General features: G+C 45.1%; 1 protein-coding gene across 2 annotated transcripts in view; it reads left to right on the top strand.

Moving 5' to 3' along the window:
• Nucleotides 1-16531, top strand: part of TRPC5 (transient receptor potential cation channel subfamily C member 5) — a 103198-nt gene that overhangs the window by 62893 nt on the left and 23774 nt on the right. For both annotated transcript variants that reach the window (XM_064427177.1, XM_064427178.1), the window contains exons 5-7: nt 2934-3073; nt 7551-7873; nt 12502-12697. In XM_064427177.1, coding sequence (XP_064283247.1) covers nt 2934-3073; nt 7551-7873; nt 12502-12697 — 659 coding nt within the window. The remainder of the gene's footprint in view (nt 1-2933; nt 3074-7550; nt 7874-12501; nt 12698-16531) is intronic.

Genomic DNA, 16531 nt, shown 5'->3' with positions numbered 1-16531 from the left:
TGGCTCTGTCCTGTGCCTGGTCACACACAGTGTCCCTGCTGCTGGCTCTGTCCTGTGCCTGGTCACACATAGCATCCCTTCTGCTGGCTCTGTCCTGTGCCTGGTCACACACAGTGTCCCTTCTGCTGGCTCTGTCCTGTGCCTGGTCACACACAGTGTCCCTGCTGCTGGCTCTGTCCTGTGCCTGGTCACACACAGTGTCCCTGCTGCTGGCTCTGTCCTGTGCCTGGTCACACACAGTGTCCCTTCTGCTGGCTCTGTCCTGTGCCTGGTCACACACAGTGTCCCTGCTGCTGGCTCTGTGCCTGCTGCAGGGCCAGGCAGTGCCCAGAGCCTGGCTCTGCTCTCCCTGCTCCCAGCCTGGTTTATTCCTCCCAGATAAGCTGCAGGAATGCAGGAGAGGGAAGATAAGGCTCACTCTCTGCTGGTGATCACTGACCACATCAGCATCAAGTGCTCTGATATCAGCAGGAGAAGGAGGAGTGTTGATTGTCTGAAGTTACATGTGAGGCTCTTATTCCGGTCTGGCTTGGGTGGCCAGAGCTGGGAGAGGAGCAGTGTCTGTGTGCTGAGGATGTTCAGGGGAGGCACTGTGATGGGATGAGGTGGGAGGAGAACAGAGAAGCCAGATGGGTGTATTTTTGATGACAGAGGACTATTTACCCTTCCAAACTGAGCTCCAGCACAGCAGCAGTGGAAGCCTGTGAGCTCCATCAGGATCCTGATCAGCTCCCATGTCCCTGGCTGTGCCACCAGCATGTGGCACCCCTGGGAGCTGGGAATGTCACAGGCACTTGGCTCAGGGGCAGTGGTTTCCACACCTTCCTCCTGCTTTCCCACACCTTTCTGGCTCTCCTGCTTCCCCACACCTGTCCTGGTGACACCAGGACTCTGCTCCTTGTTTCTGTGGTGGCGCTGGGTCAGGCTGGCTCTGTGCTGACCCAACCCAGCTGTTCCTGTGCCAAACCCAAAACTGCTGATGGAAAATGAGGAAGGAAAGTAAGAGCTGCAAACATGTTCACAAATCACTTTGGATGGTGACCCAGGGCACTGTGCTCCTTGCCCAGCTCCACCACCAGCCTCATTATCTGATGGAGCTGATTTATGCACTGAAATGCGAGTGTTGGGAGAAACTTCAGAGTAAGCTCAGGGGGTTAAATGTCTTTTCTGAGCTTAGGTCATATCTTCACTTTAGCTTTAAATTCATGTTAAAATTGAGGGAAATGGTAGGCATTTCAGTAAAATTGATTTGCAGATGAAAGAAGGATAATCCATTTTAAAAAAAACCTTTCAAAAGCACAATCCTTTCAAAAAACCTATTTTACAGCTGTCTGTTCTTGATTTCCTTTGTTTCAGATAAATAGAGATATTGTATGACTGTTTATTAAATAGAGAAATTAGAACAGTTTCACCAGATTAAAGGTTATTACTTACAAAATATTTTCCACTCTAGAAGGAGAGAGAGCAGGCACACACAGCATTGCTGTAGCTATAGTAACCAGCAAGGATAACTCACTATAAATGCAGTGTATGAGTTCTTCAACAGGCTCCTCTCCATTGATTTATTTTATTTTATGGGTTTGCGTGCGTGCAGAGACGTGGAGGCTGCTGTAATGGGATTACCTGGCTGGCCCTGACATTGTGCTTGTGTGGCCATTGACCTGCTGGCTGGCAGCTGAGCAGCTCACATTGATATTTGGGGACGTGCAGCAGTTCATTGCAGCCTTGCTGCTCTTCAGATTGAACATCCAGGTCCTTAAAGTTGAGTTGCAAGCAGCACATGAGTGACCACTGCAATATCCTGTGGTTAGGCAGAGGCAGCAGTTTGGGTGATTACATGGATAATGCACCTGGAGGTGTACTTTTGTTTTGTTTTGTGTCATTTTGTTTTGTGTCCTCTTCACACATTTCCAGTTTTCATTCAAGGATAATGTCAAGTGGGTAATTCAAAATACCTGGGGCTCTAAAGACATTTTTCAGAAACATCCAGGGCATGAAGGAGCTGCCATTTGCTTTTTGATGGGACTTAGCCTTTCAGAAATACTTAAACAGTTCTGCAAGAAAGGACATAGGAGTTACTTGTAATTAGAACTGTGTCAGGTGGGTTTAGCAGTCTGGAGATGAATTTCAGAAGCTGCCCTTCACCCTTCCAGCTGCAAGGAGGTATAGTGAGCATTAGCAAGTGCCAAAAATGATCACCAGAAGGCATTTCAGGGTTGAGATGATGGGCTCTGGCCGTATCCTTGGGAACAAACAGCTCACAAACCCCACAGCCATATCTGACATGAGGTGAGTCACTGCCAGGCTGCAGTGCCCTGCTTCCTGCTGAGTCTTACCTTTCCTCACAAATAATCCCTGTGGGCTTTCTCTACAGCGAGATGCATCCATGCAGGGGCTGAGCAGAGAATGGATCTGCTTCTTCCTTCTTTGGGGTGCTATTTCCAGGTCAGGGAGGAGCTGTGCTGGCATGCAGAAGCTGGTTCTGGTGCTGCTGGAGAAAGTCAGGGAAAATCAGTGCTGTCCAACAGAGCAATGAATTGCTCACAGTGTCTGTGAAAGCAGACAATCTATTAGAAACTATACCAAATACAGCTGCTTGAGGAGTTTATTCACGTAGAACAAATTTCAGCTGAGCCAATTCACTCGTCCTGGTTATAAATAACATGTGTTTCAGGCAGTCTCCTCATGTGCATATCTGGAGCCCTGGGTAGGAAACCAAGGTCTTTTTCAGCTCTCTCCAGACTGCATTCCCCACAGACTTGTAAAATGTCTCATAATCAGCAGCATTGTACTTTATAGAAGGCAGGAGGGATGAGGTATTTTTTCCAAGCTGCTAATTTCAAATTGTCTGCTATTGCATCATATGTATATACACAGACTTTTAATGGCACATAATGCCTTGTCATGGTAATGCACTCCCTTTCTTTCTACAGGTTTCATCTGGGGAGAAATCAAGGAAATGTGGGATGGTGGATTCAATGAGTATGTACATGACTGGTGGAATCTGATGGATTTTGCAATGAACTCCCTCTATCTTGCAACTATCTCCCTTAAAATTGTTGCCTATGTCAAGGTACAGTAACTTGGGAGAGGGAATTTATAATGTGCTGGTGAGAAGTGTAGTACACAGGGTACAAACTGTTCAAATCAAAATCACAAAGCAAAGAAAATAGCAGCTTTTCAAGCAGTCCAATTTTGAAAATTCACCTGGAAAGCTATTTTGTTTGGAGAATGAACATCCTGCTCATTCCAACTCTTTGATTAAAAGTTAAATAGATTGTTTGGGCACTGGGGAGAAATTTCTCCACTTTCTGTGCCCTTTGTAGCTACTCAGTTGCCGAGGCACTTTTTGTTTTTTGTACTGGCACTGGACCTCCTTCAACAATGCATAGTGAAAACATGGCTTTCAAATAAAATGGTAAAGGCAAAACAACAACAGAGTTACCTGAAAACTTCTAGAGCCAAGCTGTATAATCTGTATGATCCTACAGATCTGGAGATGAGTGATCGAAAGTTTGTGACAGGTCTACTGAGAGGAGCAAGACTGTTATTAGGAGGCTTCTCTCTGATAATTTGATATAAAAGGGTCAACTCACTCTTGAGTATGTAACCTGTGGGCAGGGAAATGACAAAGGAGCAAATGACAAAGGAGCAAGCTGGGGCTTTAACACCCTGTAGGTTCTTCCCTGTCATGTTCCATTTGTGGTGAGCGCCCACATCAGAGCTCATCCTCAAAAGCACCTTCCACATTTATAAACTTCTGATGCTCCAAATTAGCATATGCACAGGGTTTGAAGCCAGGGGATGGCCTGAAGCACTTTCCTTCTGTCTCCCTTTTTCAAAGACAAGACACAAAAGTAAAATTCCTTATGCAACAGCTCTTTGGCTTCAGCTGGAGCTTCGTGCTTGGCCTACTTCTTCCCTTGCTATGAATCAGCAGCAGCTTCGCTGCAGTCAGTGAAATTACTCAGGTGTAAATCAAGCAACTGGGATCTGCTCCTTGGCCACTCCTGCTCTTCCCAGCTTCCCAAGGTCTCCACTTCTGGCAGCCCAGCTCCCAATAACCAGGACAAGCCCTTCCCCAGAGCAGCCTTGTTTAGTCCTGCCCAGCAGGCAGAGGGGGAGAGGGGAGAAGATTTCACCAAGCCCATTGAGTCCAGAATGCAAACAGCCCTGCTATGGGGCCTTTGTTAAATCCTGAAGGCTGCAGTCGTGGTGAGTCAGATTTTCAAAGGGAAAAAGCTTTTAAGCTGGTTGCTGCTCCCTGAAGAGGCAGCTCTGTAACAGCATCAAAGCAGGAACAGATTACGTCTTTTTATTCTCCCAACATTCAGAACCAGGGAGGAAATTACAGACTTGAAAGGTTGGTCTTTAAACAGCAGGCAATACAAAAAAAAAAAAAAGCTGGAAATGGTAAAATGCATGGACAAAACTTAAAATGTTACCAATCTGGTTCTTCCTCACACACAAATTACTAGAGGAGCTGTGCATCCAAGGGTTTGTGCAGTCACACCCTGGGATGTAAACTCACAGTCAAAGACAGGTCCAGAGGAGATGCAGCTCTGTTTGTGCTCCCTGTAAGAGCCACAGAAATGTGCAGGTCAGCCCCAAAACCCCATGGGCCAGCACACAAAGGAGGGTTGGCTGGAATAGATCTGTTTGAGCCCAGATCAAACCCTCTTGGTTAAACCTGGCCCATCTCAGATCAGCTCCTGACAAGGGAGCCAGGCAATTCTGAGTGCAGAAAATCTTCTGTGGGAAACATGTGGTCACAGAAGTTCCCTCTGCCCTGTGCCACTCACGGGTGGCAGTGTGCTCTGAAATGTGGGGGTTTATAATGTTGATAATGGCTTCAAAACATTTTGCAACATGATTTGTTATTTATAGAACAGCCCTGAGCTGGAAGAGGCTGGGATATATGCCAATATACCATATTCTAACACTTCTTAGAACTTCAAAGGATTACATGGACATTTAACTTTCTGCCAAATAGCAGAAAAAATAAATTGCATACTGACACTAAATGCTTTCCATCCTTGTTTTTACGTGTTTTTACATTTTTTTTTTCCTTGATTTGACTGGTTCCAAGACCTGGCTCTAATATTGTCTGATACCAATGGAATCTTCAGGCTAATTATAGGTTAGAAATACTTTCTTAATCAGTTTTCATTTGCTGCATTGAATTATCATGTAACGAGGAAAGGTAAATGTGACAGCATGGTGTAATTTATTTGTACTTTTCTGTGTACATCTCTGCTGTGTTTCATCTTTTGAACAGACACCAAACCAAACTACTCCAGCCTTCCCAGACACCCAGTTTCATTAGGTAACTCTGAAATCTGCTGTTTTTTGTTACCTGTGATGCCAGGCTGCTCTGAAGATTCCATTTGCCAAGCAAGGAGATACCATCAGTTCATAAAGGACCAAAATATGACCTTAATGACCTAAATATTGCTTTATTTATTTCTTTATTTATTGCTTTAAATATTGCACAGAAGAGTGTCCCACACCTCTTTTAAAGCAATCTTTTAAAATATTAAATACCTTTAAAATAGTAATACCTTTAAAAAAGTTATTTTCCCTGTACTTTTATGTGCAATCTGTGCTAAACCTTAGCAGAGAGCCCTGGGCTGCTGTGTCCTGCCAGCCTGCAGAAGAGAATTGGGAATAACTGAGCAAATCTGCTGTCCAGGCTTCCCAATTCCACCCACCCACCCCCATTGCTGGATATCCACAAAAAGTTCACCTCTCTGCCTGTTTGTAGGCATTTTAAGACCTATCTTCAGATCAAGTTAACAGGCTCAGACCATGATGCCCATGTAATAAGGAACAGTTTGGAAATGTCAGAAGCAATCTGAGGTCATGCTGAAATGCCTTTGTATCATGTCTCATCTCCTTCATGCAGAGGGATAGTTTGAAATATCAACCTGCTTTTTGCTGAGCCCTTGAAAAAATTGGGAGCTTGTGTATTGGACCTTCAGGTTTAAATAGAAAGCCTCTGCAATCTCGTCTGTCAGTGTGATATTGGTACCATTTCCTTTTCAAAGGTACCAGAAATATTTTAGGAGCCCTAAACACGCTGGTTATGGTTTTAGCTGTGTTATCCTGAGTGCAGTTCTGCCTTTTTATGCATGCTAAATGAGCGGAGACAAATGTTAAAAGGACAATTATTCCTTGATGTTAAATGTCTTTGACTCCATTCTCTGTGCCACTGTCGTTAAGCCAGAGCAGTTACATTTTACATTTCACAGAACCAGAGCAGTTACATTTTACAGAACCAATCTTTTGTGTTACCTGCTCGCATCTGGCTGCACTTTGCTCAGAAAATGCTTCTGCTTTTACAGCTACATTACAAACCCAGTTAATGTTGTAATTGATGCACTCAACTGTACCCAGTGTTTCAGCTGTAATTAAGACCTCTGCTTTAGCAACTCTCCTAAAATTGCCATGACAAATTAACTAATAAGAAAATTAATACGAAAAAAGCCTTTTGGTTCTGGGCTGCCTGCTCTCTTTTTTTTGAGATTACATGGGAAGGAAAGCATCCAGTAGTTCTCTGCTTTTCTTCTTCCCTTCCTCCCATTGTTCCTGGAACGTGCAGTGTTTATAATGTGCAGTCTTAGGAGGAAGAACAAAAGTAATTGGAAATTTGTATCTGGAACATGCTAAAATCTGAACCCCTTTAAATGTTGAAAGAGAAGGAGGTTGTGTATGGACCCATGGACATAAGGAGCTCACAGATTGTGAACTAAAAAGTAAAACAAATTTTTAAAAATCCTAATTTTTCAGTTTAGGCTAAGAACAGCCAACACACCCAAAGCCTCTAAAGAAAACCTGGTCCCATGTGTCTCACCTTCAGGGGATCATAATGTAGTAGGGAGAATTCATAAAGAAAGCATCATTAAACCTTCATCTCTGCCCTCATCAAGTCACCTCAGTCCTGAATCCTGACTGTGAGTCTGACAGCAGCTGGGGTGTAAGGGGTTAAATGTGGCCTCAGCTCTCTTCACAGAGAGCAGCAGGCACAAATTTCCCAAAGATTTTTCCTGGGGAAGGCAGTGAGAACCTCGGAGAAGAAGAAAACACAATTCTTATCTCTATTCACTGCTCCTGGTTTTGCACATGTGGAATGTGTTACAGAGATTGTTTACCTGAAGTGATTTGGTTAATTGGACACGGGTGAAAGCTGTTTTGAGTGATTAGCCAGTCACTCAAAGCTGTGCCCTGGCTGTCTCAGACAGTCACAGGTTTTTCTTTAGTCTCTTCAGTACAGTATAATATTTCTTTAGTATAGTTTTAATATAGTATTAGTGTAATATAGCATAGTTTTAATACAGCAATTGTTCAGCCTTCTGAATCATGGAGTCAGAGCACCTTATTCCCAGCATTGGGGGGTCCTTGCAAGGATAGTTAAAAGCCCTTTTTGTGCTGCAGTACCTGGTTAGGATTTACCTATGGAGGGTTGGATCAGTGGGTGTGACCTTGCAGTTACCCCAGAGTCATTACACCTCATCTCACTTTTGTACCCTTGTTCTCTTCCTTCCTCCCAGTACAACGGCTCTCGCCCAAGGGAGGAGTGGGAGATGTGGCACCCGACCCTGATTGCAGAAGCCCTCTTTGCAATATCCAACATCCTGAGCTCCCTGCGCCTCATCTCCCTGTTTACAGCCAACTCACACCTGGGACCCCTGCAGATTTCTCTGGGACGCATGCTGCTAGACATCCTCAAGTTCCTTTTTATCTACTGCCTGGTGCTTCTGGCTTTTGCCAATGGACTGAACCAGCTTTATTTTTATTATGAGACCAGTGCCTCGGAGGAACCCAACAACTGCAAGGGGATCCGATGTGAGAAACAGAACAATGCCTTCTCCACGTAAGACATCCTCTCTTTCTGCTTCTGAGGCTGCTTCCCCTGTCCCCTGCCTCCCCTGCTGCCTGTCACTGCCCTGACAGAGCCTTTATTTATTCATTTGCAAATGCCAGGTGAGGTGGTTGGCTCTGCAGGAAAGGGGGGAGTTAAGTGGGGCAGACATTGTGCTGAGCTCTGCTGTCACAAACACTCTCACTTAGGTCTGCCACTGGGAGACTTTTTAGTTCTGGACCAAGGAGTTTCCCTACATGATCCTGCAACTTAAATCTTACTATGACTATGCACAATTTCAGTAGATTTGAGAAAGGAAGTGTCCTTTTGCCACAGTAATTGTTTTGCCTAGTTACTGAAGAAAGGAGGAGAACCTGAATAAAATGAAGAAAAATAAGGGGTAAACCTGTTAAAAACAGGGATTGATAAATAATGTGCCTGCAGCAACAACAACAATCTCACCTAAACCATTTTTATGGATACGTGATGTTGCAGGCTTCTCTGATTTCCTTGCAGACTAAAACCCCAGCAGAACCTTTTTTTTTTTGCTGGCAATTCTGGTACTTCACTGAGATGCTGGCATGGAAATTGCTGTGAGGACAGCTGGCGGAGCTGAAAGAGAGAGCACATGCTGAAAAATGACATGAATTGTCTTGCTGATGTATTTGTTTTAATTACTAATAGTAGAAATAATTATAATAATCAGCCCCCACCCGATTGTTCTTGCTGCTTGCACAGTACTTAACTCACAATGGCAGGAGAAATAAATAAAGCACGGTCTAGAAAAAGGCCCACGCCCTACAAACAAGCAAAACAAAACTGTTGTCCACCACTTTATGCTAAATTAAATAAAACTTGTCATGATGCCCAATAATTCTCCTCCCTCTGTCAGCTGAAGGTTTGGGGTTAAGAAAGGATTAGGGATGTATTTGCAGGGTTATCAAAAACAGATGATGGCTGAGGCCACATGACTTGGTTGGGAGTGGAGAGGTTCCAGCTTTGTCCTGTGGGCTCTCTCCTAAAAGAAATACGGAATTTTCGTGGGATAGAGCCCATCCTTCAAGAGCAGCATGACCTGGTAGACCAGACCATTGAAGTGTGCCATTTCCCACTGCAGAGCAGGAACACCACGGGCTTGATTAATTTTCTCTTGAAACCCATCTCTGTCTGAGGGAGGTGAACAGACCTGCACTGTGCTAATGAGAAACAGAATTAAAGATTTCAGACCTTCTTCTGTTTCAGTTGCCTCACATACCTCAGAAATGTATCATGCTGCCCTGGCAAAGGAAGTAAATAACAAATTTATTCCTTGATCTGCGTCCATATCGATGCAGCAGCCAGAGGGAGGAAAGTTTGGCAAGCACAGTGTGTGTTAAGGGGTAAATTCTACCTCAGGAAGGGTCAAGCCTACAAAATCCAAAACCTGCCTTTCTCTAGAGCTGTGGTGAACAGATGTGTTCAGTTCTAGTTTGGGCCTGCCACCACTGCACACTGTTTTTTTTTACAGATTTCATTGTGTCAGGTAAGTGGAGAAAGCAACAGCAGGATTTGACTGAAGAAAAAGAGCATTGGGCCAGCAGGAAAAAAAACCAAAAAAACAAACAAAGCAAGCAAGCAACCAACCATCCTGAAGTCTGCAAGAAGGTGTAATGTCTTGGGAGCTAAAAATTATACAAGAAGCACTTAGCAGAAAGTGTGTCGATCAGCTTAAATACAAACCACAATTTCTGCCACCCTAACATTCATTTAAACCCCCTGCCAGGGGAATGTAGCACAGAAAGGAAATTGAGGGGGCTCAGCCTTTGTGGCAGAGGTTTGTGTAAAACAAAATCCCAGTGGGAGGGGATCCATTAGGAGTGAGGTCTCCTGGCAGGGGATAGAACACTCTGCAGGTACTTTTTGTTTGAGGCTCGCTTAAGAAATTTATTTAACGTGTTCTTAAAAGTTTAAATGGTCTTTATTAACACCCCCAGCACAAGCTGACATTTGGCTGGGGAGCAGATGCACAGCATGGGGCAGTGGCTGGGAAGGAGCAGCTGCAGATCCAAATATTATTTTGGGGGGGAAGCAAAGGGGACTGGAGCCAGTCCAGCCAGGGCTAGGGACCCTGACTTTGCTGATGGCTCATTCCTTGTGAAGGAATAAATCTGCAAAGCTCTGAATCAGTGCACTTTGGTTCCCACCAGCATTCCTGGGCTCGCACAATGAGCTCTAATTCTGCAAGGGGAGCAAAGAGGACGCCCCTCGTGTGTGTGCAGCTTGTGTCAAGTGTGACACCTATTTACTGGCACTTTATTTCCTATTACTCTCAAAGGGTGGGTTTAACGTTTTCTTGGCGAGGAAATTTTCTGCATTGCACACACAGATCATGGAAAAGTAATATTCCTTTGTGACAGCAACGAGGGGAAGTAATGAATAATTTAAGGTTTTCTGCTTTGGCCTTGCCATCCCTCAGAAAGCAGAGTGCCTGCTGCTTAGGCAGATGATTGGAAAATATGTTTATAGCTGTGATGCTGGCAACTGAAGGAGGGAGAGGAGCGTGAGGAAGAGGAGGAAGGGGTGGAGGAAGTCACATCTCCCTGCCTGCTCTGTCCTTCTCTCTGGAGGGTGACACTGCCATTCCCCTGGGCACAGGTTCCTGTGGCAGAGGGGGCACTTGCTCTCTCTAAGCCACCAAGGAGAGTGGTGGAGCTTTGAGAATTCTTCTGTTTGATTAGGATTCAAAATACACTCAGCAGGACATGAGAGCCTCTCAATGACAATTTCCAAAACTGTTTCTTTATAGCTGCTTCTTCAAAGTAGTGTGAGCCCCCCTGAATCAGGGACTGTGAAAAGAGGCTGTGTCCTGTCATTAAACACTGAGGACACAGCCCCTGAGCCTTGCTGCTCTGAGAGCTGCAGGAAACACTTGGTATCTTTGTCATGCCCACGTGTGAATATTTGCCTTGGTCTGGGCCCAGATGACACACCTGGGTAATTTTGTGCATCCAGAACAACACAGTGATCACTTCTAAAACTGATTTCAGTTCAATTATTAGAATCCCTGTCTCTCTTGTACCCACAGCCCAAGTAATATTTCTACTGTTAATAGTAAAAATATTATAAATATTTTAAAAGACAGCTAAAAAGACAGCACTCCACCACTTCCAGTAAAGAAATGCTTGGCATTCTTTGGTTAATCTGTATTTTACTACCTTGGTTATTTAATAAGCCTAACAAACAGCCTGAACTTTGGGAGACAGATTTTTGCTTTAAAGCATCTTTATGATTTTGGCCAGTGAAAAACATAAGCATCCCCAAAGTATAAACAAAATCCTCATATAAGGCATGGGGATACATGTGAACAGTGCCTGGAGATGATGGGAGAACAGATTCCTGGTATGTCAAGTAAAGCATCTGAATTATTCATATTGATGTGTCTAGTAGTCACATTTGAAAACATCTGCTGACCTCAGGCCAAAATGGGAACTCTTAAACAGGCATATAAATGTCATTTTTGGATGATATAAATGGCATATTTTGGAAAGCCAAAACAAAGATGCCCAAATAGAGCAATTACTGAGATTGCTGATTGCGCGTCTGACGTGACTGTGAAAGGTCACTTGAAGCAGAGAGACCTGGGATGATCTCATCAGCTCAGAGGGGTCGGGCCTGGTTCATCTATGGAAGGAAGCCTTCCAAAGAAGAGAAACTCTTGAGCTGAATTAATGTGATGACTCTCTTTCATCTGAGTCATTACTGAGCAGTGGTTGCAGGGTTTGGCCAGGGACTCTGCCCGAGGTGGGTGGGAGCTGCTGCTGCAACCGCTTAGAGCCACCAGTGCTTGGGCAGGTGCACTGCAAACAGAGCAGCATTTTGGGCAGGTGTATTCCAAACAGAGCAGCATTTTGGGCAGGTGTATTCCAAACAGAGCCGTGTTTTGGGCAGGTGTATTCCAAACAGAGCAGCATTTTGGGCAGGTGTATTCCAAACAGAGCAGCATTTTGGGCAGGTGCACTGCAAACAGAGCAGTGTTTTTGGCCAGGTGCACTGCAAACAAAGCAGCATTTTAGACAGGTGTATTGCAAACACAGCAGTGTTTTGGGCAGGTGTATTACAAACAGAGCACTGCAAATTAGAGCAAAAGGTGCAAGTGCTGTGATTTCTGCCATCTCCCACCTCATGGTGCCTTGTTGTTGTGCACTGTTAACTGCTGCAGTCACTCTGCACTTGGGGATGGGTTCCCTGAGCATTTATCCTGCAGACATGTTAATGATGCAGGCACTGATTAAACAGGAGAGTTTATAGATAGCAGCAGCATCGCAGCATGGCAATTTTAATTAAATGGAATATATTGTGGCTGTTCTGTGCAATGCACAGAGTGGGAAAGAGAGCCTTGGGTTCCTCAGGGAAGTTGTGCTGGCTGCATCTCACAAGGATGTGGACTGGGCTCTTGGACAGACAGTAAATGCTGTTGATGGGACAGCTCTCACATGCATTGGCTGGTGGGTCACTGTGGCTGAGCACAGGCTGTCCCCAGGGAGGGATAAAAGGCTGTGCTGAGTGGCTGCTCTGTGGTGTCTCCCCATATCTGCGTGGAAGAAGATAATTTTCCACACCCCAGCATCAGGTAGCCAGCTAAAAACCTGTTTTCTTTGCAGACTTTTTGAGACCCTCCAGTCACTCTTCTGGTCTGTGTTTGGGCTGCTGAATCTCTACGTCACCAATGTGAAAGCCAGACACGAGTTCACAGAGTTTGTTGGGGCCACAATGTTTGGGACCTACAACGTCATCTCCCTCGTTGTGCTGCTGAACATGCTCATAGCCATGATGAACAACTCCTACCAGCTCATTGCTGTGAGTTACCCCTTCTCTTTTTGCTGGTATTTCTCCCTGGGTGCCTCATTTGTCTGACTTGCAGCAGTTGGGTCCCTTCTGGGCTGCTGGAGACTGCTGCCCCCAGTTTCTGCCAGCAGGTAATTGGGATTTCTGCTCACCAGCCTGAATCATGCCTGTGGAGGAGGTTTTGCTCTGTTTGTAAAGCTTCTTAGCTGGAAAAGGCTCATGGGCTGTGATCTGCCCCTGTTCCTCCTGTGGAATAACCCTGCTGACCACCTTGGGTGTGTAAAGGGAAACCTTCCCACTGCTTCCTGATGTTTGGTTAGAACTGGGGGGTGGGTGCTGTGGTATATTTTTTTACCCTATATCTGTTTTCTCATGTGAAACCATGTGTGTCAGGAGCCCAGTCCTGCAATTTCTTTTTGCACAGTCTTCCCACTTGAAATTAGATCATGTCCATCTGTAATAGCAGAGTCTCCTAGCTGTATAACCATGTGAGATTCCTGAGTAATCCCAGTGCAGGATGGATCTGAGCTGAGGCAGCTCGGGGCTGTAGAGCCCTTATCAAACTGAACTTTCATTTGAATGTTCAAAACCGTTTTCTCCACTGTAATCTCATTCTGTGTACCCAAAAGCCAATCTGTACCTTGATGATTAAATTTGTCAACAGACTGAAAGCTAAAGCAGCGTGGCTCTGCATTTTAAGGCTCTTTAGGTCAGGAACAGTATGGAAGAAAGCAAAATCTCGTGTGCACTGTACTTCAGATAAACCAGTGGGCACTTAGTCTCCATTCTGACCACTGACATGATAGGTTTGGAGACAGTGAGGTGCTGAACTGCTGCAGCATCAGGAGCAAAACAGGAGTGGGGGGAGCTGTTTGTGTCCCTGGCTGGTCACTCGGTACAGACAGTAGAGGCTTCCTCCTCTGCTTTGGGTGACTCTTGTTTTATTCTAGAAGATAAACCAGGGTAAAAACAGAACCAGAAGCGTTTCTCCTACTATTTCCATTTCCAAATTCCTGGACAAGTCTCCAGGGATGTGTGTGGGTGAGTTCCTTTCCTGGCTAAAGCACAGAGGGGAGTATTGAGTTGTTTTCTTGAACAGGTTCCACAATTGTTGTTGATTATCTGCTGATTCAAGTGGCTCCTAAATTCACTTGGTCAAATTGCTGATTCTTTTGGACATCCGATCTTTATCATGGTAAAAAGTAAGAGAAAAACTGGACCACTGACCTTCCAGATGAGCAGAAAAGCAGTTTATCACAAAGGCATTTATCAGTCTGTTTCAATGCTTCAAGTGCTTTCTCTTTGTTCACTGCTACTCCTCACATTCCAGGGAGACTGGAATGAGGGACAGAAAACAAAGATTCTCTCCTTGGCCATTTTCTCCAGTTCCCTTTCCTTTGTTGTCATCGAACAGGCTTGTCACTAAGACAAAGCCCAAGCCTAAGACTGGCACAAGAATAGCAGAATTTGCTATTCACTGGGCCACAAACCACTCATCATTCTTTCCCCTGAATAATTCGAGTGATGCAATGACACATTACACACAATCCCACATGAATTAGAGGCACCCATCATAACAATTAACTGAAGAGAAGGGTCCAGAGAGGGCTGTTGTGTCACTGGTTTTGTGTCTGGAGCAGCTGGCACCGGGGACTGGCCCCATCAGAAACTCTGCCCTTGCCAGACCCGGGGCTGCAGGACTGAACTCTCCAGATAACTGAGGTAAAGCACGGAGTTCAGCGAGCAGCATGAGCCCCTGCTTGGGAAAATGACACTGGAAATGCTACAGGAGAATTTGCTGCCACTGAAACTGTCTGGCTGCAGGTGATGCCCAGAGCAGTGACAATTCCTGGGATGGCAAGAGGCAGGAACTTCCCATCTCTGCTGTGCAGTGCATGCAGCTGGGCTCTGCAAGCTGCATTCCTGCATGCTTCCTCTCAGGGACAAATTTCCTTCGTGTCTCTTCTCAGGGCAAACGCGAATTAATCTCTCCCCAGAAGAAAACAAGTAGTTAATAAACGTTGAACTTTACAAATGTGGGGCATTAATTAACCTCCTGTAATCAGGTTCACCCCCTGCTGAATGACAGCAGGCTGGGTGCTAGACTGGGCATTTCTTCCTCCTGGTATTTCTGTTGCAGTGGATCCACATGGAATGACAGCATTCCGGGGGAAAGGAAGGGAAAGGAGGGGAAAGGAGTCCTTGGGATGGGGTGGAGGTCTTCTGCATCAGCAGGAAATGCTGTGCCTGAGCATCACTGCAGAGCAATAAAACAGATGTGGGGGATGAGACGAGAGTGCATCTCTGCCTGCTGACTCCCCTGCAGTGGAGTGCTGAGGACATCTTCATTAATCCCGTTTGTTAATGAGCCCCAGGCACTGCTGCAATGCAAACAGGCTTTCTCCTCTCCTCTCCTGCAGGGACAGATACACCTAATGCATTTATTAGGAAAATCCACAAACACCAGAGGTTTGTGTCCAAAAAGGAGACAGAGGAGTCCTTTGTGACTTTATTTAAATAAAGGGAGAGGCCATGGGGCATTCCCTTAGGATCTCTCAAATTTTTGGAGGACACAGCCTCCTTTTTATCCCAATTTCCCAGCCACATTTCCCTTCTCTCTTTCCCCATTGGCTGAGGTACTTGAGAGATTCAGACTTCCCAAAACACTTGATACCAAAAGTTTCCCTCTAATGTATAACCCTCCCTTTTAATTTTTAATTGATATGGAATTTAGGGGTTTTTCTTCCCCATTGCTTCTTTCATCTTTCAATGTCTAATTTCATTTATCAACAAACCTAACGTTTGTAAAAGCAAATATCTTTTTCCATTCATCAACCAGTGGAATCCTTCCCATTGTTTCTTTTATCTCCCAGTGCTGGTTTTATCTACCAGCAGACCCACAGATTGTTTGTAAAGACAAGTCCACTATTCCTCTCACATTTGCGGCAGTTATTCTTCAGGTCAGCTTTTCTCCGATAATCACATGTGAGTTTCTGCTGTGAGGTTTGAGACAGGAGAATCTGGGCTGCTCCTCTTTGGCCCTTCCTTGTGTGTCCCCAGTCTGGGGATTAGGGCTTGGTGCTTAATTAGGCACTGCAGGCACACAGCATGAAAGCACCAGGAAGGCAGAGCAAGGCAGCAAAGAGTAAAACCTCTGCTTCAAGTGGATCTTGACTCAGAGAAGGAAAAACTTTTCTGCCATAATTTTGTTGTTTTTTTCCTCAGCTGTTTCAGACTTCAATAAATACATACTTCCAGGAGTGCCCTGAAGCAGTTTCAATATCGATTATTTCCAGACAGCCCATTTTTCTCCTTTGCCAAACCATAGTTTGGCTGTGGCAGACACCATCTTTCACCAAGAAAACAAACAAAATCCAAATGCAATCTCCCAAATTTCCATACCTCTCGTGCTGTTTCAATATGGGGAGATCAGAATGTTTTATACAAGCAGCACAGGATGCAGGGGGATGTTATGCACTGCCAGCTCCCTCATCTCAATACCTTCCAGACGTGGCAGAAATACCATCAGAGGATGGGAAGGGGAATTTGTCACAGTCACAAGAGGAAGGACAAGGGAATGATGTGAGAGTGGCCAGGTGGCTGCATCATTTGAAAGTAACTGAGTGGGTGATGAGGACACTTTGTGTGATGGGCTGTTTCCCATCAAGTCACACAATCCTCCTGCCAGCTGCTATTTTTTTCAGAATAAGGGGGATAGTTGGTGTTCCTGAGGGTGCAGGTGCATTTTGGCCCTGGGGGTGCCCTTGGGTGCAGGGACACTTGCAGGGATTTAATGTGACTTTTCTGAGAGCCTGTTCCTTGTGGCCACACCTGTGATTATTCTGG

The sequence above is a fragment of the Passer domesticus genome, chromosome 7, assembly GCF_036417665.1.
Source record: "Passer domesticus isolate bPasDom1 chromosome 7, bPasDom1.hap1, whole genome shotgun sequence".
Taxonomy (NCBI): Eukaryota; Metazoa; Chordata; class Aves; order Passeriformes; family Passeridae; genus Passer; species Passer domesticus.
This window is presented reverse-complemented; position numbering and strand designations above follow the sequence as displayed.